We start from the raw sequence: 25,607 nt of genomic DNA, 5'->3' as shown, positions 1-25,607 counted from the left end.
TTTTGACTGAGTGATAAAAGTCTCTAAAAATTACATTCTAGGAACACTATGGTTACTTGATTGCCTGAAACTCTTGAGTAGAAGTAATTCTACACAAGTAATTAACTTAAAGGACAAATATCAAGGATAAATATATATTCATTTGGATTAAGTAGACTTGTATTAATAGAAACAGAATTTGTTTTTAAAGTATTAAGTCATGTAAGATTTTCTAATTGATTAAACTGATAAATTAGCTGTGACTTACTTTTAAATTTTTAATATTTTAATATGCTTATCATTTGCATAATCAACAACAGAAACATTTATTGAGTATTCTGTGCTAGAATTTTGAGATTTTTTAATGTAGATTTTTTAAAAAGTTTTATGTAAATATGTATAGATATTATATGCCAAGCATGGTGCTGATAAGTCATGGATAAATTTGATCACTTTTTAAACCATTTATCTTTACTTTATTTCCTGGTCAAAGATCTCAACCCATGGCAACTGAATTATAAAGTGAGCAATTAGTCCCAAAGAAGATCACAACTGCCACAAAACCCTCAATTCAAGAGGGAAACTACTCAAATTACATACTCTTTGATAGTAAACAGCGTGTTTCATACAAGTAAATCATCAGAGTTTTTAAAACATAACTACAGAGTTGGAATAATTTGAAACTTAAATTTTAGATTTTTAAATTAGATATTACAGTTTGGGTTTTTGACACATGAGGGACGACTATAAAATTACGGTTGATTCTGCTGTGTGACTTATATCGCTAAATTACAAAATAATCTGTTTATTGCATATCTTGGAATTTTTTCCTGGCAGGAATATAGAAGATAAGAATGTAATTCTCAATGACTACTCTGATTCCATTCCATATATATTATCCATTTTACTTAAATTAGTGAGCACTTAATATGTACAAAGCATTGTGCTAGGCCCTGGAAGGATTTCTCCAGGAACAGTTTTATTTTCATATGTATAAAACACGTAGGTTTCATTAAGTTTTTAAATTTTAATCTATAAATGAAGCTGAATTCTAATGCCCAAGGCAGGAATATGTGGCTGTTGGATTTATGTTTTGAACACGTTTGATTGTGCCTGAGTTGTATATATGTAGATCATCCTAGCATAGCATACCCAAAAAGGACTGAGACAAGGAAGACAACATTAAATTATATAAGTGGTCAGTTAAACTTGACCTTGCTTTTCTTTTTTAACCAATAAGTAGAAGAAATTTTAGTTTATAGATACTCGAAAAATGAATGGAATAATAAGGGATCTTAGAAAATGAAGAAATGGTCATTTTAGCAAAATTATTTTAACAAGAGCAAATGCAAGGCTCTTAAATTCACTTGAAACAGAGATTCTTAACCCTGGGTCTCATAGATGGAAATGAGAAAAAATTTTAACTCAATTACTATACAAAAATTTGTGTATGCTTGCAGTTTTCTGTAGAGAAGATTCATAGCTTTCACTCTAGTCTCAAAATAGATTAAGTATTTAAAAAACAGATTAAGGACATCTGATTTAGAGATCAGAACTAAATAGTAGATAGAAGATGAGAAACTGTTAGTTAGATGCTAAAAAATACTTCTATTAATAAAATAGAGGCTTCTCAGAAATATATTTCTATAAGAAACTTTATTACCAGACAGAAATACTAAAAAAAATTTTTAATGTGTTAGATTAGCAGAGGTTAAATTATGGTTTAGAATCATACCCCAAATATGATTTAATTAATACAATATACAAATTATACTTGATTATTTATTTACACACACACTTGCGCACTATGAATCTTGGGACATAGAAGAAGATATACTTTTCTTCTTAGTAATTTAATAGAGATCATTCATTGTCTAACCAGTGTTAGGAAAAAGGAAGGATCTGTGCTCAGATGAGAAAGGGAGAGCAAACGAAAGAGCCAAGAGAGAGCGGAGGCGTCTCGGTGTCAGGCAGTTTTGAGGTTTGTAAGAAGCCTGTGAGAAGGGATGTGGGCCATATCCTTAGCTCCCAGGAGTTAAGTCTGTGTCAGCCGTAGGTTGACTAGTTCCCCTCAAGAATTGTTCTAGGCCACCAGGACACCCCCAGGGATACAGAAAAAAAGATTGGTTTTTATTTGGGCTTTTTTTTTTTTTTGGTCACTTCCCAGCTTTCTCAATTTCAAAATAATCTGTTTATTGCATATCTTGGAATTTTTTCCTGGCAGGAATAATTCCATTGAAATTAATATAAGTTTAAACAAAATGATATTCTTTACCTTTTTAATTTTGTTTTTTCTGTTCTCAGAAAGATCGGTTTTTGTTCAGCCTCTCCAGTTGTTTGGTTATATTTTAAAACTTTTAAACAAGGGTGGTGTGTTTTCAATTAGAATAAGAGATTTAAAATGCAACATTAGAAATCATATACACTAATATAAATAACCGGGATTCGATCTCTATCTCTTTTAATGTGGGGAGGTTGGCAAGAAAAGTTGAATAGCGTTGACTGCCTAAAGTGGGGAATGGGTGCCCAGAGAGGTAGGAAAAGGTGATCTAGAGACTATAAAGTTCACTGAAAAATAGTAGGTTTGCTTAATGTTGGCTTACTTATCTTCACCTACAGGCAGATTTTAAAAACTATTCGTGAATGTATTTTTTCCTGCAGTTAACTGTAATTTATCCAGAACATTGCAATTAACTCCTGTGGTGCCAGCTAATTTTGTTTTCCATGTCTAGAAAGTATTTGTTTTCTTTTTAACCCCAGGTGACTTTAAAAAATAATAAAGCAGCCCTCATTCTTAAAAAAATTAGTTTAAGTGATGACTTAGTTGTTATGTTCAGCTGGGCAAGTTAATGTTCTCGCTGGTTTTTTCAGTATAATCTAGAGAAGCATATATGTGAGAGTCAGAAGGGAGTTATCCCATTCTGTTCAGCATTTATCAGCTCCCATTTTGGATATTACATGTAATTTGTCTAGTTTAAAAAAAATAATACAGTTAGAAGGACATAAAAAGAGTTAATACAAATCCCCGAATACTAGTACCAATTAAAAGGCAGCTATTTTAGATCAAATCAGAGCAAATTTGGAGGTGGTAGTAATTTAATGAAACATACTTCTAAGAGAAACTCCAAATTGAAATACAAACAGGTTAAGGAGAAGTTTAACAATTCATAAATATTAAATTTGTAATAAGTTTCTATTGATCATATTTTAGATAAATTTCCTGGAGGTCAATAACTGTCCTTTTCTGTGTGATACACCTTGGTGCCTGCTGAGAGCCACAGAATGTGCCTTTGAGGGGCTGGGGCACTCTACTACACTGTGACTTCCTAGCCATTACAATTCACTTGGGAAACAATAACACTGGCATAATTTATTTAACATTAATCAGTGGTTCAGCCATTTTTTATTTCCTTAATATGTTTCTTTTCTATTCTTGGAAATTATTGTCGAGGCTACCAAGTAAAGTCTGCTACCTCTTCTGTACTTCATTAGAACATGTTGTGACAGATGTATGGAGGTCTCTGAGAAAGATAGATGTTTTTCCTACAGAGTGACTCCAGTCATACTGTATCAGTGACATTAAGTATTTTCAACATTTATTTAAACAGGGAAAGAATCATCTAGATTACCAGAATGTTCTGGATTTTAAGTTTCTGCACTGATGCTTAGGAAAAAGCATAAGAATGCAATAGTTTATTTTAGATATTTATTTTTGTTTTTTCTAAGAGCAGTTTCCACATTGTCAATTCACTTCTTACTTTTTAGGCTTGTGTTGATTTTTAGAATTTCTGGAAGAGATGAACCTATGTTATTATATGCTGTGAAATACTTTCCTAAAATACCACATAAGTGAAAAAGTAAAATTTTGTGACATGGTTATATACTAGATCCTGTTTTATAAATAGGTAGTGTTTATCTTTCAAAACAAGTCAAAGTTTTAGTCAAGTATTTGGAACTTATTCCTTAGAAAATTTGTGGTTAACAGTGATTAAGTCCCCCGGCCACATGTATACATACCTCCTCAGGCAGCCCATCCTAGGACCTTGAAGGCCAGAGGCGACCAGGCTTCAGTGAATGTATTGTTTGAGCACCAAACGATAGACTGATAGAACTTTACAAATATAAAGTACTATTATTAAGATAAAACGTGTATGGATTTTTGCTAAGTCCCATGTTAGTAAATTACTCCACATAGAGTGGGTGTAAGCCACTTATTACTTTAAGAGAAAAGATGTCTTTTCTTATTCCTTACTTTTCAGTATTATATGTTGTTTAACTAGGGAAATATTTTTGATTAGTTTGTATACAACTACATTATTGCTCATTTTCAAAAGTAAAGTTATTGTAAAAGAGATACTAAAGGTTTAACTCTGAAAACATTTGAATGGAAATAACTTTTTCCTTGCCCTGTTCTCTTTAAATTCTTGTCACCCTGGAAGGCAGCTTATTCCTATAAATAAGTAATGGGCACTGTGTGCGCTGTTAAGGAGTTAATAGGAAAATCAAACATGATTAGATTTTAATCACAGAGGTACAATGTTTATAGGCATAAAAGCAAAAGTAAACCCTGTCCTTAATATAAATGTCTGCTTCACTCCAAATTAGGACAATGAGTTAGAGAAGCTGATCGTCATGTGCAGAAGGAACTTATATTTTCATTTCTAAACTCTTGAAAAAAGGTATAACCACGAATATAGTGGCATAGATTACCAAAAGCAGAGGTGTTGCTTTCATATCTGATTTTATTGGAACTTTGATCACTTTGGAGAAGGCATTCAATTAGAGACTTTAGGAAAGTACTGCTTTTCAATTTTGATAGAAAATTAATTCAGAAAAGGAATATATAATATGTTTAAAGAAAATATGCTCACTACTAAGAATGGACAAATGTTAACATTTTGACATAGTTGCCTCAGAACTTTTTTTAATAAAAGAAATAAAGCATTCCTAGCGAAATTCCCATTATTCCCTTGGCCAGGTGCATCCTACTTCCCTCCCACCCTCGAAGCCGCTGCTGTCATCAATTTGGTGTTTATTTTTCCTGTCCTTATACTTTTATTACACAGATACTTTTATAACATATAACATTATTTTGTGTTTTAAAAAATGTGTATAACCATATGTGGCGTATCATTTTGCAGTATGTATCTTCCACTCTATTTTCGAGATCTTTTTATTTTTACATTTATGGCGTCCTTTTATTCGTTTGAACTATTAACACTATTTAAATATTCTTTTCCTATCATATGATTGTCACATATCATCTAATCATTCTCTTATTGTTTTCTCAGTCTTTTTGCTACTATAATAAACAATGTTGGAATGAGCATTCTTATACCTGTTTCGCTAAGCATATATTTATTAGTGAGAGAGTAGAGTATGTGTGTGCCCTGCAGTGAATTGGTAGATCATAGGGTGTGTGCGTTTTCACCTCACTGGGTATGGTCAAATAGTTCTCAAAGTGGTCGTATCAGATTACAGTCTCATTAGCAGTATTTAAGAGGTTACCTCTTCCTACATCTACATCAAAGTCAACACCTTTGATTTTTGTAAATCTGATTGGTTTGAAATGGTAAATCACTATTTAAGCCTCAGGAGTCATTTTTATGAAATAAATATGATCATCCCAAAACCTGGTATTAAAATACACTGCTATAAAACCTAAGATTAGGGTGAAGGTAGCATCTTTATCTAAAAATTCAATCGCTATTGGAAATCTTAGTGATTTACTCACTGACGTCCGTCTTCCCTGTCTAGAATGTAACCTCCATGAGAGCAGATACCTCACCTCATGTGTCTTGTTCACAATTATGTTCCTGGAACAATGCTGACATATAGCAGAAATGCAATACTTAATACTTACTGAATGTATGAATGCTAAAGTTCATGCCGTCTAGACATGTACTGTCCAGTTATAGCAGCAACTAGCCACACGTGACTGTCAAGCACATCAAATGGGGCTAGTCTGATTTGAGATGTTCTGTAGGTGTAAAATGCACACTGGATTTTAGAGAATATTGAGAAAAAGGAATGTAAAATATCTCAATAATTTTTGTTGTTGACATGTTGAAATTATAACATTTTAGATATGGGGGTTAGGATTAAACTTCTTTAATGTCATTAGAGAAATAACAAGAAATGGAGAAGTCCCATGATCTGCTGAATAACCAAGAAAGCCAGTAGTATAATTTAATCTGAGTCCCAAGGTCTGAGAATGATGGGATAGCAGGGAGGGGTGATGGTTTAAGTCCTTGAGTCTGAAAGCCCAAGAACCAAGAGTACCAATGTCCTGGGGTAGGAGAAGATGGATGTCTTAGCTCAAGCTGAGAAAGTAGGCTCGCCCTTCTGCCACCTTTTTGTTCTATTCAGGCCCTCAATTGTTTGGATGATGGCCACCTGCATTGATGAAGATGATCTTCTTTACCCAGTCTGCTGATTTGAATGCTAATCTTCCAGAGGCACCTTCACAGACACACCCAGAAATAATGTTTTACCAACTATCTGGGAAGCCCTTACTCCAGTCAAGTTGAAAAAAGGCATAAAGTTAACCATCACAATAGTCTACATAGAAACCCCAAGAAACTGAGATCGCCATTTGTTTATGGAGTTAAGCAATCTTGACATAAAACCATTACAGAAAAATCAATGGTATTCCTTTATCCTAGCAACAAAGAGAAATGTAATTTAGAAAAGATACCATTCTCAGAAGCAAGAATACTGTAAAGTACCTACCAGTAAAACTTAACAAAAGTATGACTTTTATTAACAAAAATGTAAAACTGCATTCAAAAACATAAAAGACCTTGAATAAGTAGAAGGAGATACTGTGTTCATAGAGGAGAAGACTCAAAATTATAAAGATGTAAGTTCTCCCAAATCAATCTATTACGTTATCTCCAGGAGGATTTAGATCAGAATCCAGGATGGTTTTCTTGGAAACTTGAAAAAGTGGTTCTAAAATTCATTTGAGAGAGTAATAGTAAATTAATAGGTAAGATAGTTTTGAAGATGAATGAAACAAAGGAATTCTTCCTACCAGATGTCAACACTTAGTGTAATTAAACAGTATAGTATGAGCAAGGCCAGATCCATGGAAAGATTAGAAAATCCAGATTTATTTGGGAATTAGCATATGATTGAGTAGGCATCATGTATCAGTAGGGAAAGGATGACCGATTCAATAAATGAAATGATTTGAGACCACTGATTCTACATATGAAGTAAAATAAAATTGAAATTTTATCCCCTATCATGTCTCAAAATAAGTTCCAAATGGATTTTTATCTCAACATCAATAATGAGACTCTAAAGTATTGAAAGAAAATACCAGAAACTTCAGTAGGGTAGGCTTTCCTTATAAGACAAAAGTCTTAAGTCATAAATCATGAAGGAAAAATACAAATTTGACCGCATCAAAATTAAAAACTGGAGATATCATAAACAAAGTTAAGGTGTTGTAAATACACATAACAAGAATTAATACCGAGTATATATATAAAGAGTTTGTACAGATCAATAATAATTTTTAAAACCCAATAGAGTCTATGGCCATGCCACCAGGAACAAGCCCAATCCCATCTGATCTTGGAAGCTAAGCAGGGTCGGGCCTGTTTAGTACTTGGATGGGAGACCACCCAGGAAGACGGGGTGCTGTAGACGTAAAAAATAAAAAATACAAAATACAAAAAATAAATAAGGGATTGTAAGCTGACAAGTTCCTTGCAATCTGTGTGGTCAACCAAGGGTTGCCTTGCCTAAAACAAAACAAAACAACAACAACAACAACAACAAAAAACAGAAAATAGACAAAGGCTATAAAAAGACTTTTTATCATAGAAATCAAAATATATGAAAAGATGAGTGAATGCAAAATAGGACAATACCATTTATTGTTCATAAATATCAAGTATTGGTGAGGTTGTAGAGAAAATGACACAAATCGGTGCACCCAATTTGAAGAACAATTTGGCAGTATCTTAAATCCTCTATGACATAACAGTTCTACTTGGGATTACATATCCTACAGAAAGACAGGGATATTAATGCAGCATTTTTCGTAAGAGTAAAAAATTAGAGACAACTTAAATATCAGTAGAGAAATGGCGAAATAAAATGTACAACCTTCAAAGGAGTATACTAAACAGAATTTTGTGTCCGACCACTTAACATCTTCACGAGGATGTGTAATAGTCATCTCTAAAACTAAACTGTGGATTTTCCTAAAAACATACACTCGTCATAGCCTTCCCCATAGTTATTGATAGCAACTTCCATCCTTCCAGGTACTTGGATCAGAATCCTTGGAGCCATCCTTGGTGTCTCTCTTTCTCTCACGTCTCAGGTCTACTTGGTCAGGAAGTCCTTTGGTTCTGTATTCAAATATATGTTCTGGTTCTGACTGCTGCTTTTTGCTTGGTCCTGGCCACTATCACCCCTATCCAGCTCCTAGATCACTACATAACTTCCTAACTGGAACTCCATTTTTACCTTTGTCCTTCTTAGTGTTTATTGCCAACATAGTATCCAGAGTGGTCTTTTAAAAATCTAAGTCAGATCATATCAATCTTAGGTTCAGAATCCCATGGCGGCTTTACCCATCTAAAAAGCCAGGAGCCTTATGATGGTGTCTAAGGCCCTGTTTGACCTGCTCTTTCTCTGTGACCTCATCTCCTACTACTTCCCCTTAGGCAGTCCTGGCTCTCCTGGCCTTCTTGCTGTCTTTGAACATGCCAAGTATGTTCTTACCTCAGGGTCTTTGTTTTGGCTGTTTCCTCCTCAGAGAGTCTTCTCTTAGAAATCTGCAGTGCATGCCAGAGGACTCAGGAGGATTTTCTAATTATATTTCTTATAGTCGGTAGGTATAAAGGTGATATTCATCGCCCATCCCATAGAGAGAAAATAGTGTCATTTCTTAGACACTAGAATTAAGTTCTGAAAAACACAAGTGAGGAATCATATACTATATTTCATCAATTAAGACATGTGTTTTTACATATTAACATCTCTGAAATCAAGAGGCATCTTAAAATCAGTATAAAAAGCATTCATTATAATTTTATTGTATATTTTGCATGCAGCACCTCAGACAACAAAAGTTTAATAGGTTTACATTTAAAATGTATGTCATTTAATAGACACTAAATAGACTTCACCCCTTTAAATCAAGGATGTTGAAATATTCAAATTATTTAAATAGTCTCAGATTTTCATATTCTAGTGTTTTATCCATAATTTATTTTTTAAATTTATTTTCTATTAATGCATAGTTGACATAAAATAGGATATTCGTTTCAAGTATACAACTGTGATTTAACATTAGCATACCTTATGACGTGATTACCACAGTAAGTCTAGGAACCATCTGTCACCATACAAAGTTATGTGACATTATTGACTATTTTTCCTATGCTGTACTTTACATACCAATGATTTATTTATTTTATAATTGGAAGTTTGTACCTCTTATTCCTCTTTGCCTTTTTCATCCATCTACTCTTTCCTCCAGTTTGTTGTTGATATCACTGAGTTTGTTTCTGATTTGTCTTTTTTATTCATTTGTTTTAAAAGTTTTAGATTCCACACATAGGTGAAATTATACGTACGGTGTTTTTCTCTGACTTATTTCACTTAGCATAATACCCTCTAGGTCCATCCTGTTTTATCCATAATTTAAAAGTGAGATTTAAGAGGCTTAAATTTCTATAATATATATATTTTTTAGTATAAAAGTTAGAAAAAGTAGAATAAAATTAATATAGTAAAAATTAGTTATTCAACATAATGGGGACCAAGTTTCAGGTCATCTTTTCCTAGTAACTGTAACTAAAGTGATTCACACCTAAGTGGCACACACTTATGGTACACACTTAATATTCATGTTTAGAGGTTTACGACCCCCAGCTCCCAGCCCCAAAATTACTCATCTAGGAGTGAGGTCATAAAATTGCTTCTTGAACTAAAAGTAGCTTTTTAAATTATCCCTAGCAGAAGGAAACAGTGTCCTATCTTTAGTTTTTCTTATGCTAGGGCTTTTCTCTATGATTACTTACAATTATCGCTCATTCACCCCAGCTTCTGCTGTCTAATAATTCACTTCTTATTCCGTCTGCTTTTCTTATCATCTCTTGTTTTCCATTGCTTTGCCTCTGTGTCCTATCTTTTTTCTGGAAAAGGCTGGACATTTTAGTCATTTAGCGCCTACTCAGAGCTTCCAGTTGGAAAATAGAAAGTTACACATTAAATTTAATCTTCAAGTTTTTAGTTCTGCTTGGCTGTTTTTATTTTTATTTATTTTTATTTATTTATTTATTTTTACAGATTTATAGTTATCATTTCATGTAGTAAACGTAGATAACATAGACAACACCACCAAATTCTGTTTAATTGGACAATAAAAGCAGCAAAATGAAGCTCTATGGCTGTTTTTATTAATGTTCACCACGCACAAGCTCTTTTTTCTTTTCCACACCAGTGTTTCTCTCCCCATCCATCCCCCACCCCTTTCCTTTAAGAAAATAGAAGATTTTAGTTTGACACCATTTAGGATGCTGGAAGCATTAAATAAGTGGTGTTAACTGAGGTCAACTATATTGTGGATTGAATTCTGTATTTCTATAATGAAGTTGAGGATTTGAAAAAGGTGAATCATCATTTCAAATAAGATAAAATCTCCATCTAGTTAGAAGATATGCTTAATTTCGTCTCTAATGTTTATCAAAAGTTAAACATGAAAGACATTTTTTACTGTTAATATAGTAAGGAACCAAGACCATAACATAAATCTCATTTACTAAGTTATTTTCAATATATGAATCTGGTCATAATATGATTTGGAGAACTTAGAAATGAAGAGCTCTCTCCCTACCTCCTTGCCCCCCTGGGGTTCACCATGTCTTTTTCACTTTTAGTTCTCTTCGGGGTCAAACACAATGACTTCCATTAGTGTTTTAAAGATGCTTTTTGTTTTCTAATTTAATTCGGCTTTGTTGGAAATATTATGTCTCCCAATTTTAAAAATTCTTAGAGTTTGAATTTTAATTGAATAATGGTTAAGCATGACTCTCACTGGTGCTCACCATTAAGAACTGAATCTGAGAAGCAGAAGGGCTAGTTAGATTTTTTGTCTAACCTTTCATTTCATATAAGATCATATATACATATATTCATATACCCACATGTACACACACAAACACACAATCTCTGAGAGGTTGACGGATTATATAAATATAGACCTTCTTCTCCAGGATCTTGTTTTTAGTCTTCTTTTTTCACTTTTAGGTCAAGTGAAAAACTTGACCTAGAACTCAACCTCTCTTTTTTTGAGGTTGAGTTTATTGTAGGAGAGCATATAGAAAGGGCTCCTCTGTAAATGGACCTCTAGCTCTCACTCTTTCTCCCAAGTTCCAACCCCTCGTTTCACTTCCTTTCCTCCACCTGGATACCCTGTTGCTTCTTCAAACCTATTATTTCTAAAACTGAACTCATTTTCCACAATACAAACTAGTTTCTCCTGGCTTACCAGTTGTGCTTTATGTTAGCATTATTTTGCCCTCACCCAGAATGAAAATTTTGGAGTTCCTTTGATTCTCCCACATTTTAATTTTAGCTGATCTCTCAAATTTAGCTGTCAGTTCCTGTGAGAGTCACCTCTGCAATATTTGTGTCTATTCCCTTTTTTGATCTGAATGCCATAGCCTAGCTAAGGCCTCAGTACCTCTTACGTGGAGCATATTTGCTTATTAATTATTCCTTTTATTCTCTACTTCAGTCTATCTTGTTTATTTTACTGTTATAGCCTCTTCCTAAAACATGGTACCTTCCTTTTTTCCTCCTCTTTTCCTTCCTTCCTCCCTCTCCTCCCCTTCCCTCCATCTCCACTCCCTCCTCCCTCCTCCCTCTCTCTCTCTCTCTCTCTCTCTCTCTCTCTCTCTCTCTCTCTCTCTCTCTCTCACGCACACACACACACACACACGCACACACACACACACACACACAAACAGTGGGACAGTTGGAAAAATTTGAACGAAATAGGTAGATCGTAGATCAGATAATATTGTATCAGTGTTAATTTCCTAATTTTGCTTGTCGTACTTTGGCTATATAAGACAGCGGTCTCCAACTTTTGGGCACCAAGGACCGGTGCTCCTGTGAGACTAATGCCTGATGATCTGAGATGGAGCTGAGGTGGTGATGCTAGCGCTGGGGAGCAGCTGCAGATACACATGAAGCTTTGCTCACTGGCCCTCTACTCACCTCTTGTGTGACCCCAGAGATGGGGACCCCTGATATGAGACTGTCCTTGCATTTAAAAAATACAGACAAGTATTTAGGGGACACAATATCTGTAACTTACTCTCAAAATTTGAAGAAAAATCATACATATATAATTAGAAAAATATGTATATATGGAGAGAGAATAAGATAAAGTAAATATGAGAAATACTGATATTTGGGGAATCTAGGTGAAGCATATATGTGAATTATTTGTACTGTTTTTGTGATTTTTCTCTGAAATTACTTCAAAATAAAAAGTTTTAAGTCATTAGGGAGTTATGGGAAAGTCTTTGTGCCTTCCCTTGAACTGTGCCGTGAACCTAAAGCTGCTCTCAAAAAATAAAGTCTTAATTTAAAAAAGTCATTAGAGTCATGGAAAACATAATGGTATTAAGCCAATAAATATACCAGTGTCATGTTTCCTTAGCAAATAGTTCACATCAGTTAATTCAGCAAGCATTTAAGATTCTTACTGTGTCTCAAATAATATAACACGAATAAAAATATAATAAAAAAAAAAATTGAGGTCTAAACAGTGCCATCTCATTGTTTATACCACCAAGTGGCAAACTAGTTTGCTATAGCTTTGGCTATTACAAGGAGCAGGGCTCAAGGGGAAAGGGTACCAGGCTCAATTATTCCTGACTGTGAAGGGAAGCAGTAACCTGGGTGCTGAGTATTTGTTGTCTCTTTCTACACAAACTTGAAAGCCACTCAAAATTCTCTTTTATATGACCCTAGGTTTGCTACCTTGGAGCCTTGGTTTATCCCTGTATTAAAGCCACTAAAAGTTCATATCTGAGTTGCCAAAATCTATTTTCAGTTGATTGAGGATTTTTTAAAACTTCTCTAGTGGATCCAGGGGGAAGCTATAAATAATATATTTTAGTATGTCGAGGATGAGGCTTGAGCAGCTTAACTCAGGACAGTGGCTCAAAGCCATTCTGGGAATTGAATGCTGGAAGAAATTCTGATATGCTAAATTTGACAATATCTGTTCTTGGCCATAAATCTATTTTTGGTGGCAAGTAGTTTCAGCATTTCTGAGATATTCTTGTCACACTAACCCTGGTAGTGTCAGTTAACTATGCCCCCGATACTGATGACTGTCTACAGATGGCACCTTATAAAGTTTTACGCTGGCAAATTGCTTTCAATTTAATTCAGTTCGGCAAACTTGAGTTCCCACAAAGAAGCAGGCACTGATTTACACGTTGGGCATGCAAAGATGAGTACAGCACAGTCTGATAGAGGAAACAGACATATAAGAAAACAAATAGAACATACAGTAGTAAGTGTAATTAAAAAGACAAGATTGTCACTGAGAAGGCATTATTAACCACGTAGGGAGGAGGAGGAGGAGGAGGGCCTAAGGGAAAGAGGACAAGGTGTAAAAGAGCCACATTTTTGTCTTCCTGAGGAGGAAGTCAGTGAATACATTCTAAATTGGATGATCCAGGATAGTGGTATTAGCATGTTTATAAGCAATATGGAAGTGAATAGCAAAAGGAAGTTTTCTAGGTAACCGGTATTTGAAGAGAGAAAAAGTAGAGCTCTTATTTTTCATTGTGAATCTTGTAGTACTCTGATTTTTTAAAACTATATGCATATTATTGCTTAATTTAAAAAAAAAATTTTTTAATTTTTTTTAGGTGAGGCAACCCTTGGTTGACCTCACAGATTGCAAGGACCTTGTCAGCTTACAATCCCTTATTTTTTATTTTTTACGCCTACAGCACCTGGTCTTCCTAGGTGGTCTCCCATGCATGTACTAACCAGGCCCACCCCTGCTTAGCTCCGAGATCAGATGGGATCAGGCGTATTCAGGGTGACATGGCCGTAGACTTTTTTTAAATTTTGAATTCTACTTAACTCTTTTAGGCCAATGCACATGATGCCTTTTTCATGTATCCAGTGCCATGAGTAGACACACACAACCCTTCATTAAAACTTACACAGAAATTATTTAAACTCCTTCTACTATATTTACAGTATTCTGGTTTTGGATTATTTGTTTACTTTTGGTATTCGTCTGCTAGGTTATTAGGTTTTTGAAAGTGGAACTGTTTATCTCAAAACTTTCTGTGCTTATTATTAGCTCCTTACATGTAGTTCATAGAATCGAATTGAGGGTTTAGCCATGTTGTTTAACTCACAGGGTGGCATGAAAATTCAAATGTTTTAACTCAAATTTATAGATATGCCAACTGCTAAACATTATTTGATTTTTTTTTTTGTGAAAGTGCAATTTATCTGGTGCTCTGAAAGTTGATTCTATGGAGTTTGCTAGAGTACTCTGGATTTAAGAGCACATTCTGGATTACAGATAATGAGAATTTTTGTTTCTTGAAAATTAGGAGCTAGCTAGTTTCTCATTTGGTTAGCTGTTGGTATTGAAAAGATTTATTTCTGTTGTTTATTTGTTTATTTATTTATATCCCAGAAGAATTCCTTTTATTTGATTCTAAGAGGACTGGTATTCAGTGCATTTGATACTTTGCCATATTAGGGGATTAGTCGTTTTAATATTTTAATCCCGCGGTGACCAAACAATCAGTAATAGAAGTAGATCGCTTTTGAGGGAGCATTTGGTTTGCCCTCCTGTCTGTCTCCTAAGGCAAGAGAATGTCCAAGCTATTCTAGGCAGATGCTAGAGTAGGATTTCTGTTAAAACACAGCCCCAAAACAACAAAACTTGGGAAGTTGAAAACAGAGAGCAGCAAATAATGTAACAGAACCCTAAGTCAGCTGTGGGAAAAGCCCAGAGCCAATCTTATTTACACCATGAACTTCCAAAAGGCTAAAAAACCAGCAGCATCAGTACCTGTGGGAACGAGGTTGAATGGGTTGCTAAACTTGGCAAGACTGGTTGAAACCTGTTTAAGGAGAACTCAGATCCCCAGGACCCCTACTCTACAGCCCACGGCTCGGGAATTATCCTGGAGGCTTACTCTGGAGAGGGAAACAAGGCTCTGTGGACTCAGGAACACCAGGCACAGTTGAGGCAGAGGTCCCATAGTGAAAGTTACATGGTTAAGTGATGTAAGTGCCCTATGTGCTGAGACTCCCTGCCCTGGCCTCTCACTCTGTTACCGGGAAGGTAGCAATCAGGCCTTTACTCTCTAGGCAGAACATTAGAGGATCTTTCTCTGGGGAAATGGTGATTTCAAGTAGAGAGAGCAATTTAAATGGCCCAGCCAGGTAATTCTCAGCGAAGCTCACAATCTCCACTTGCATGCTGAGAGCTTTCAGTCAACTGTCTAGTCCCACATCTGTGAATGTGAGTGAGCAACAAAGAATTACCAAATAACTGGTCGTCTGATAGGTCTCTACTGTGGAGGATGGAAACTGAAACAAATACAGGAAGCCGACTTGGAAGAACGGAGACTGTACAGGGAAAGTACAGATTCCGAAAATCCTAATAGTACATGGGGGTTCATTTAACGCTTTTCTCTACTTTTGTGCATGTTTTAATTCTCATATAGATTTGAATCTCATAAAGATAAGATATTGCAACAAAACAATTATAGCACTCTATTAAAAGGAATATTCAGAGAGCTCTTAGAAATTAAAACATGTTAAAAGAAATAAAAGCTCAGTAAAAAGTTTAGAAATTAAATAAGAAATCTCCCACAAAGGAGGACAAAAAGACAGAGGTGGAGGAAAATGAATTCCAACCCCGAATCTTGTATCTAGTCAAATTATCAACCAGGTGTGAGAACGGAAAGAAAGCATTGGCAAAAATGCAAGATTTCAAGTACCCTTTCTCAAGGAAGTGCTGGAGGATGTGCTCCTTCAAAAAGTGGAGTAAATATAGAAAGAGGAAGACATAAGATGTAAGAAAATTGAATCCATTTAGGAGTGCAGACAATCACCAGGATGAAGGTGAAAGGCCTTCCCAAGATGAAAACTACAGGCAGCAAATCCAGAATCTGGGTAAAATTTCTTCAGGAAGATGAACTTGAAAGAATGTCCGATTCCTGCGAATGCCTTCAGAGAAGATCTAGACCACGGGTCAATCTGGCCCGCTGCCAGCTTTTTAAATAAAATTTTATTTGAGCACCGCTATACCCTTTTGTTTATAAATTGTCTGTGGCTGCTTTTGTATTACAAGGCAGAGTTGAATAGTTGCTCCAGAGACCACATAGCCTGCAAAGTCTAAATATTTTCTATCTGGCCCTTTAAGAAAAAGTTTACAAACTTCTTCTAGAGAATTGATTGACACTTGGGCAAGAGCTTGTGGTTGAATCAGTTATGTATACAGAGAAAACAATGCTCAATCCAGGGAGAACAAACATTGGCAGGAAAGGCAAAGTTGCCATGATTTACTACATGTCTTAGCATTCAGTATATTTACATGATTATAATAATGTAAGTGGCTAATATCGTGTTAATTAAAATTACCATACGCTGCATTGGGAAGATGGGAAGGATGTGCCTGGGTAGTGGGACTAGGAAGAGGAAGGAGCTTAATCCTCATCTTCCATAGTGAGAAGTGAGTAGATAAGCCCTAAAACTAACAAAGAAGCATGGTGATAAATATCAAGATAATTAGCTAACTGAGCTAAAAATAGATTCTTTTGGGGAGAAACAAGGGGCACGGGGACAGAGACTGCTATTTTTCATACAAACAAACCTTTCGTAGACTTTTAAACTGTGTACCTCCTTTATACCTTTGATAAGTGAAAAAAATTTTTTTAACCCACAGAATTGGAAAACAAATTAAAAAAACCTTTTTCAGGGTCAGCAGATATCTAGCACTGATGCTGCCCCTTTCTGCTCTCACCTCCAGTGGACATTTATCACTAATCATCCCAGTCTACTTCCTGTTGAGTCAGGACAGGGTTGCGAAATCTTCAGAATCGTGTTCCAACAACCACTCCCAATCACTAAGAGTTGGCTTTGCTCATGAAACCAGTATCTCTGATATAGTTAGCCAAAGGGCACCAATTTGGGTGGATTCTGTCTAGTTCACAGACTTTTCCAGCAAAAGAACATTGTTAAGATGCATGATTTGGCCTAGCATTTGACTACTGTAATGTGTCCAAAAGTAGCTGCCTTTTAAAACTCGATCCGTTGTAAACACTATTCCTACTTAATCACAAACGTGGGAAGACAGTTATTTCTCAGTACTTATTTCTACATATAGTATAATCTCAGTATGTTTTTAGCATCTAGCACTGGACCTAATATACAAGAGGCTAGTAAATGTTTGAATGAATGAATAAATGAATGAATTATATATTATTACTTATATAATCAACAACAACTTTTTAAAAAGCTGAAGAAAAGATGAAGAAACAAAAGCAAAAGAAGATTCCATAACTTCAACTTTTCAGTCGCCCAAGCTAAACTGTGGTTCTGAATGATTTCCACTTATGAATTAAAGTTTTTGCCCTTTTTTTTTTTCTTAATAGGATCTTTCCAATTAAAGATGTACCCCTGGAACTGATGACCTTTCTGACTGGCTTTATCAACGTTTTATTGAAAAAGAGGACCTCTTGTCACATTTTTATGAAACAGGTACACAATATCCTCTTACGTACCTTCCCGAGGTTACTGATAGTTCCCGAAGTGTGCTTGAGGGGAAATAACCATTTTTTCATTCTTCAGATACCCCAGAGGATTATTTCTATATTTAAGAGTCCAGCTTAGAATTTTCATAAAGATAAATTTATATTAAATTTATTTGGGCTCTTACTTCATCAGCCAGTGTGCAAAGATCAAATGATGAGTAAAACGTTGTACAAATGGATCCAAGTCAAGAGAGTACACAGTCTGTGGAAGACTGCAATTGTGCATATACAGTTATATGGGCTGTTTTATGAAACAGCAAATAACATTCATGTTTGGCATTGTATTTGATGGTTTAAATAATACCATCATCCAGCAGTCATTTGAGATCATTTCTAACTGCCTTTTAATATGCGTATTCTTTTCTTTACATATAGTTAGTTCACTTTTTTAATTTTCATGAATACACCCTTATACTTTTCTCTTTCGGAGAAAAAAGTCTATTTACCCTAAGGGTTTCTGTACTTAATATTCTCTATGTTCTATGAAAACTACTGGGCAGTAAAAAAGAGCAGGGGTGGAGGAAAGAGTGAGGAAGAAAAGAAGGAAGTTAACATCGTGGAAATCCAGGCACTGACTACCAGAGCGCTTTCACAAACAGCAGTTATCTGTAGGTCTGTTCGATAGAGGTTACCGTAGGGCGACAAGGTGAAAGTTGTCCCAGGCCTGAGATTGGCCATGGGATTTTAGATTAACAGCAGGTGCTATTTTCTTCCCATTAGATGTTTTTTGGTACCGACGTAAAGTTCACGTTAAATCAGACTGTCAAAGCCCTGACGTTGAGCAAAGGCAGATACTGTTAATTACCTTCAGAGCTTTTGTTTTTGAGTTTAAGGTTGTTTCACTTTGCCCTCAACGAGATTCTTTCTTGATCTTAACTTTCTGACTCTGGGGCCGCGGAGTAGCACATAATGATATGACAAGAGCCGCACACTGTGTATGTCTTTGGACTTCCTAGTAAGACTGATTGAACAAGGTGTCCCTCTCTGTGTGTTCAGTCCTTGATCTTACTCTCAAATTTTCCTTAAAGACAAGACAGGATGGATATGTAAGAAGGCATGAGGCGATTCAGAGACTAACAAGATCTCTCTTTCAGACCGAGTCTCTTGCTTTATGATATTTGGCCTAAATTGTAGCAACAATAATGGAAGCTTCTTTTTAAGAAAGCTATTTGCATAATGGACCTTGAAACTTGAAAGTGTTCTATGTAAATTGCTTGTGAGAAGCAAATCCCCTCATGAATCAGCTTAGGGTAGAGATTATCAGGAGGGACAAAGCCTGTTTGAAATGCTGAGGAGTGTTCTCAAGCTGACCTTCCCTAATAGTGCCTGAAGTGATGGAGTTCTCCTTTCCAGAAATCTGTTTATTTTGTGTTTCTCCTTTTTATGAAGATATATTTCATAAACCATCTTGCCTTTTGAAAGTATCAGTGATTTACAACCACTTTTTGTGGTAAGGACATTTAACTTATAAATAGAAGAATTAGTATAAGTTATGCTATTTCAGAAAGTATCTGATATCGGTTTCACACATCTTGTATCCTGGCCACTGTGAAAATCTCTAAGGATATTGTGAAAAACAAGGCAGCCAGAGTGCCTCCTCTCATGCAGTTTATAGTCCAGCAGGAGCCAGACAGTCTGTAGAAAAAAGGAGAGATAGATCGGGATCATTACAGATTGTAGAAAGTGCCAAGAAGGAAATAAACATGGAGATGGGAGTAACTGACTGAGGCAGGGAGTCAGGTGCTGTTTCTTCAGATTTTGGAAGAATTCAGAGGGACCTGCTAATCACTGAGATGAGACTGAGGAGGAGCAGCTCCAGGCAGAGGGAATGAAGGCTAAGGCTTAGAGGCAGGGCAGCACTCCGCAGGTTGAAACTGGCATTTCAGATAAGATCTTTCTTCAGGAGCAATGGGAAGTCACAGAAGATTCTTAAACAAACAAACAAAACTCTAGTTAAATCGATATTCAACTTTTGCTCCAGGACACCTATCACCACCATAAAACAAAGTAATATTTCTCTCTTCTCTTTCAGGGGCTTTTCCACCTCCCAAGGGCCACAAGGAAGCCGTTTCCAGAGAGATGACCCTCAGCAATATGTGGATCTTTCTCATACAATCTTTTGCATTTTTGTCAGGTTACATGTGGTACAACGTCATTCAGTATTTTTACCATTGCCTGTTTTAGGAATTGACTTGGACTTGTCAAGGTCACCATAGGAGTTCAGACTTCCATGAGTGTGCATTATTCAACATGTGCAAATCAGAATATAAAAATAAGCAAAGGAAATTCCATGGATGGATTCATGTTTATCCCCCTTTGGGATATTTTAAAACTGCTAAAACGAGGATGAGTAATATAATGACCTGCTACTATGTTTTAAGGACTTTCCATGTTTTAAAGAGGTACACTCTACCACAAATTTTAGTAAACATCACATTTGGAGAAGACGAAATCATAAAATCATCCTAGAAGACCGAGAGAAATTCTTTTGCCACCAGATATACTTGATTATCTAGTTCAAGCTCAGAAAGTTGTATTTGTGCTCTTAGCTAGTCGTCTCCATCAGGGCAGTGCTGTAGAGCCCTCGCCTCCACAACTCAGCTGTGTCACTAGGAACCTCGAGGGCGTTGGTTTGTTACCTTCTGAAGAACTGTTTTCCTGTCATTTGCAAGTGACACTCTGGTCCTCAGCAACTGAAGTTCAGTGTCAGGCGTGCCCTAGAGAGGGAAGCAGTATCCGATGGACACGTCCGGTACTAGAATGTGCTCCATAACGAGGCTGGCTAGCTCAGGCCGACACCGTGTTTACATGCGCTGGTGCTTTCCCTTGTGGGAGGGGGTCACTTGATTTCTCCTTTTGTATGGAAGGCATATTGTAGACTGATAACTGTCTTTTACAAAATGCACTTTTATCAGATGCATATATAGCAAAGGATTTGTAATGTAGCCTGAAAACAAACGTAAGCATAATCAGTGAGTGGGATTCTTGAGAGGCTGTCTTGTCTGCGTGTTTATCTGTGTGCTGATGCTTTTCCGTGCCACCCTTACATGGACACCACCAAGGTGAGGCTTCTGTCTAGCTCAGAAGCTTTGCCATTTTTTAATTTTGGCATATTAGTGCCAAATGCATTTGGGGATGGTTGAAACAAAATGCAAAACATTTAAATGATCCATATCAGGTAAAATAGGCTAGTTTATTAGAAAAATAAGAGCTAGAGCCAAACACTGGCTTAAAATGGTGACAAGTTCTCACATGGCACCCCAGAACCTGTCACACTAAGGAGCTACACATGACAGAGTGGTGTGACCCGGAGTGAGACCAGCACTCAAGGTTTTCCTGTTTCTTCCAGTTGCTTTTGAAGAGGATAAAGTCAAGTCTATATTTCGAAAACTTTTTTTTTTTGTATTTATCACTATGTTCATGCAATTTACCTCATAGTAGAACCAAACTCTTCTCAAAAAGTGCTGGCACTGCGTCGTCCATCACCTGCACTCCTGTGTTGAGACAGAGAATGGTCTTTTGGTTTGGGATTGTAAGACTATTAAGATCCTAGTGAGTCATTAGTAGTTTTCTGTGACATGAGCATTGTAGATTCCTCTGTTGTTGTTAATCATACAAATGACAATTTTGAGAAGTTGGCCGGAAGATAAAAGTAAAAACTGATGTTTTCTGTTTTTAAATAAACCAAAAAAAAACTGAGAAGATATGAATTTTCTCCCAGTTATGTGGGAAAGGTAAAGCAACACCAAATAAAAGCCCACAGCAGCTTCATCTTTAGGTTAATTCAGTGCAATGTGTGAGAAAGAGTAATGTGTTAACTGAAATACCTCATTGATTATACTACTGCTGGTAAAACGCAGAAGACAGTGTTAATGTGTTGATGTCAGTAATGGTGGTTATAAGATGCTGTTTTTTTGAAAGCTAAGCATTTCATTATGTGTTTTACAGTAACAGTGAGTAGGCGAAGCCAATCTCAATTTAGAGGTATGGGTATGATAGGAAGCCAATAAAAGCTTAAAGGATGCTTCTGTTTGAGGCCCAGAACATTCTACTAGATTATAAGATGAACTGAAATTGTTTATTTGGGAGATTAGTCAGTCATCTAGGGGATAAGTTGCTTACTGTCGAGTGTGGCATGCACAGTCCTGGCTGTTAGACCTTTTCTTCATTGCTAAAGCAGGCCACAGGTGGAGTGGCCAGCGTCCTGTTGAAAAAAGAGGAATGCATACATGCATATGTAGATGTGGTTTAGGGCCACCGTTGCCATCACTGTGCTCCAAAGGAACATGATATTGTTTAATATACTGTACACGTTAAGTAAACTGTTCTGTAAGATGCTTTACTTTTCAAGCATAGTCATTTCAACAGTCTCTAGAATGACAAATAACAACAGACGTGTAAGTTAATTTTTGAAAATAGATCTGTGCATTGTAAATAGATGTGTTTGATCTGCCCTGTCCCTCTTTGATTCTTTATCAACCTGTTCTCTCTCTTTAGTTAGAAAAATGCGCTTGTCTGAGAGCATTGCTGGTGCTTTCCTCATCAGCGGGCGTGCTCCTGCTTGCACTAGGGCATGTGAAGGGAGAATCAGTGTTCTTATATGGCAGTCAGGGAAGCAGCAATATTCACTGTACAGACTGAATAAAATATCCTGATTTGTACTTTCTTTGCAAAGGAAGATGAAAGGAGGTTTAACAAATACACATTTTGTCAAGGGGAAAGAAAATAACACTGTGCCAGTTTTATACCAGTAGCTTGTAGAGTCTCAGCACGCGTCACAGTGATGGAGCATCTACTTGGCCGTCAGCAGATGCAGTGACTACAGAAGTGACCACCCCAGCAGTTCACCCTTAGCTTCAGAAACTATTATTGGTGTTGAAATATACAGATATTGTGGAGAAACCTATATGCCAGTAGAAGGTAAAGACAAATTACAGAATGGAAATTATGTTTGGGCGGGCAAACAAACTAGTTGAGAATCTAAATAGTAGATTAAAAAAAAAAAGATAGCTGTGAGTTCAAATCTGTCATGTTTTCTATCATATTTTAGTGTTACAACCAACCCTTAATTTTCCACAGTAAAGGGACTAGAGATTCCTGGATAACTGTTCCACTAGTAAGTCATAGTAAGCCAAAAGTCTAAGTGTATTTAGAGTCTGAATTGTTATTCTCATCAGTTTTTTTTTCTTTTAGGGATACTTACTAATTTAAAAAAACAATTTGAGTTCTTTATTAGTTTCTCTTGCCTATATATTCGTGACTGTGTTAATGAGTGAAGGAAAAGATTTGGAAAGACAGCTTCAGAAAGAAGAAACAAAAGCCTAAATAATCCATAGACTAGAAAAGGAATCCCTAAATAATCAAGAGTTGGCAGTATTACAATTGTTCTGAAGCGTTTTTACGAAAATGAAATGTTAAATCACCAAACGTAAACCTCAACACCATTCTAGTGTTAATATCATTCGGATCGATGTTAAGAATGCGTCTACATTCTTTGCTCATATTACTCACTTCTTGTGGATTTGTCTTAGTAACGTTTTTTGACAATCGCTTCCCTAAAGACTCGTCTGAACTAGTGGGACCCAGTCACATTCAGAGAACATAGTCTTTAACCATGGATGGTCTTACTGGATTCTTTTTATATTTAAGGCAATTTTATTTGCACTGCTTCATAGGAAGAGTGAGTTACTTTCGTTATCACACAGTACTTCACTCCAGTGTTACTGTCTCAAGCGTGCCAGCTGTGGCCCACACGGGATGGGTAAAAATGGTTAGTCTTATGTGTTGCCATGTAGTTCTGTGAACCTTGCTTCTGGTCATATGAAAGGCAACATCAGAAGCAGCAGTGGGCAGCAGGTATACTGGTTCGTTTTATGAGAGAGTGGAGACTAATGTGTTTGAGACCAAAACCACCGAACTTGGACATTTCTAGATCACGAAGGGGCTGGGTGTTCTCCGGAACGGTCACTCGTTGGTGCTTTATTGTAATTATTTTCCATTGATCCTCAACAATTAGGAACTAGACTCTGGGAATGAGCTGAGGGTGCTGAACTGTTGGGGGAGGGTGACTGTGGCCATACAAAAGATAAAATATGGGCTTTTCTGCAGAATTTCCATTTGAGAACTTTTAATATTTTTTTAAAATAGTTTAAAGAGCAAAAAAAAATTTTAGGTGTATTCTCATTGCAAAGTATGTGCAAACATATGTTGAATGGCTTTATTTTTATTGTGTAAAACTGTTGAACACATGGCTGTGATGCACAAATTCTTTACATGTAAGGAGTCTATGCATTTTACAGTGACTTATGATTGGGTAATGAAACAGTGATACATCGAACTGCCATTGTTAAGTGCTTTTATTTTCTTTACCGTTATCACAAAATTGTATTTATTTTATAGAGATGGATTTTAGTTTTCCTGATGCCATAATGTTTACTTCAGCTTGGTGACCTGTCTCTCTTTCTTTATGTATCTGCACGTTGTAACGTATGATAAGAATGAATGTAAAGGCTGTGGCAACTGTAACTTTTGTAAAGGGCTGGTCACACGTGGATCTGGTTTATGAAAAAGCATTGGGATTATTTTGGTAACCAGATCATCTTTTCAGAATTGAGATGTGAACACCAAAAGAAGCATTTTCTCAACAAAAAATTAATAGCTGGTTCTATTTTTTTTAACCTAGAAAAAATAAAGTTGATTTTTTTCAAGTAAAGTGCTTTTAATTCTTAGTAGTGGGAATGGGATGTTTGTGTTTTACTGGAGATATTTTGGTATTAACATCTGTAGATGTGTACTTAGAACACACCATGGCAGCTGGAGGCAAACCGAAAATCCAAATGAAAAAACATTGTTCTTTTATTTTAAACTATTTCTCCTTCCCCCTCCCTTATTCTCCCCAACTAGTGGTATACTGGTAAATGTTTGATAGTTCTCTCTCCTGGAAAAAAACAATCATGTATATAGGCGTACATAAGTTTGTTATAAATTTTGCTGATAGCAAAGATGTATAACAACAAATAATAATAAAATATACTTTATTGTAAATTCCATATAGCCAGTTGATTCTCTCAGGATGCTTTGAGTTTTGTTGAACTCTTGTAGTCAACCTATGACTGCAATTCAACTATGATTTGAAAAATGGAATTACATCCTAATCCACAAATTTCTCAGATCTATGGTCATTCAGTCTGATATATGATCTAACGTTAAACTGTTTCTTGACCTTGTACAAATTATGCACATTAAAGTGAACCACTTTTAGCCTCAGCACCAATCATAAGCTTACATAATTTCAATAATAGTGTTGAACAACTACCGGCAAAATTCTAAAACTTAAACAGTTGACTCTCTTGAGCTCGTAGGAGCTGTCTCCAGCACACTACTATCCTTATTCTGTTTTGGGGAGGTTTTGGGGTTTTTTTTATTTTTTGTTTTTAACTGTTAGCGTTGAATAAATGTTTCACAGTTAATCTACTCAGTGCTCTCAGGAAATTCCTATCGCTGACCCTGGCAGGGGCTTTAAAGGGTGGGAAAGCATTCACACCAGTCCTACAGAGCATGCTTTTTTGATATAAAGAATTCGATGAAAGCCAGTTTGTCCTGAAGTGCATGGAAAGCTTGCATATTTCTAAAGTTGGCTCTATGCTTTCATTTTTCTAAGTAAACTGTGATATAGGCATATCTAAGGTTTCATTTCGAGCATTTAAAATATTATTTCGATATTTGTAGAATATGTTTGATCCCACTGAAATTTTTTAATGCATTAAAATATCTTACGCC

The 25,607-nt window shown here is 36.0% G+C and overlaps 1 protein-coding gene and 2 pseudogenes across 1 annotated transcript in view; 2 read left to right on the top strand and 1 right to left on the bottom strand.

The window, feature by feature from the left end:
- Positions 1–24,872, top strand: part of LPGAT1 (lysophosphatidylglycerol acyltransferase 1) — a 62,205-nt gene extending 37,333 nt beyond the window's left edge. The window contains 3 exon segments of the mRNA XM_039881142.1: positions 17,670–17,695; positions 17,698–17,775; positions 19,861–24,872. Of these exon segments, the coding sequence (XP_039737076.1) occupies positions 17,670–17,695; positions 17,698–17,775; positions 19,861–20,012 (256 nt within the window). The 3' untranslated portion in view covers positions 20,013–24,872.
- LOC120617869 (uncharacterized) lies at positions 7,520–7,638 on the top strand (annotated as a pseudogene).
- LOC120617854 (uncharacterized) lies at positions 13,980–14,097 on the bottom strand (annotated as a pseudogene).
- Positions 24,873–25,607: the final 735 nt, after the last annotated feature.

Source organism: Pteropus medius, unplaced genomic scaffold, assembly GCF_902729225.1.
Source record: "Pteropus medius unplaced genomic scaffold, Ma_sr-lr_union100, whole genome shotgun sequence".
In the NCBI taxonomy this organism is placed as follows: domain Eukaryota; kingdom Metazoa; phylum Chordata; class Mammalia; order Chiroptera; family Pteropodidae; genus Pteropus; species Pteropus medius.
The sequence above is the reverse complement of the archived record's forward strand: the minus strand, read 5'-3'. Positions and strand labels throughout refer to the sequence as shown.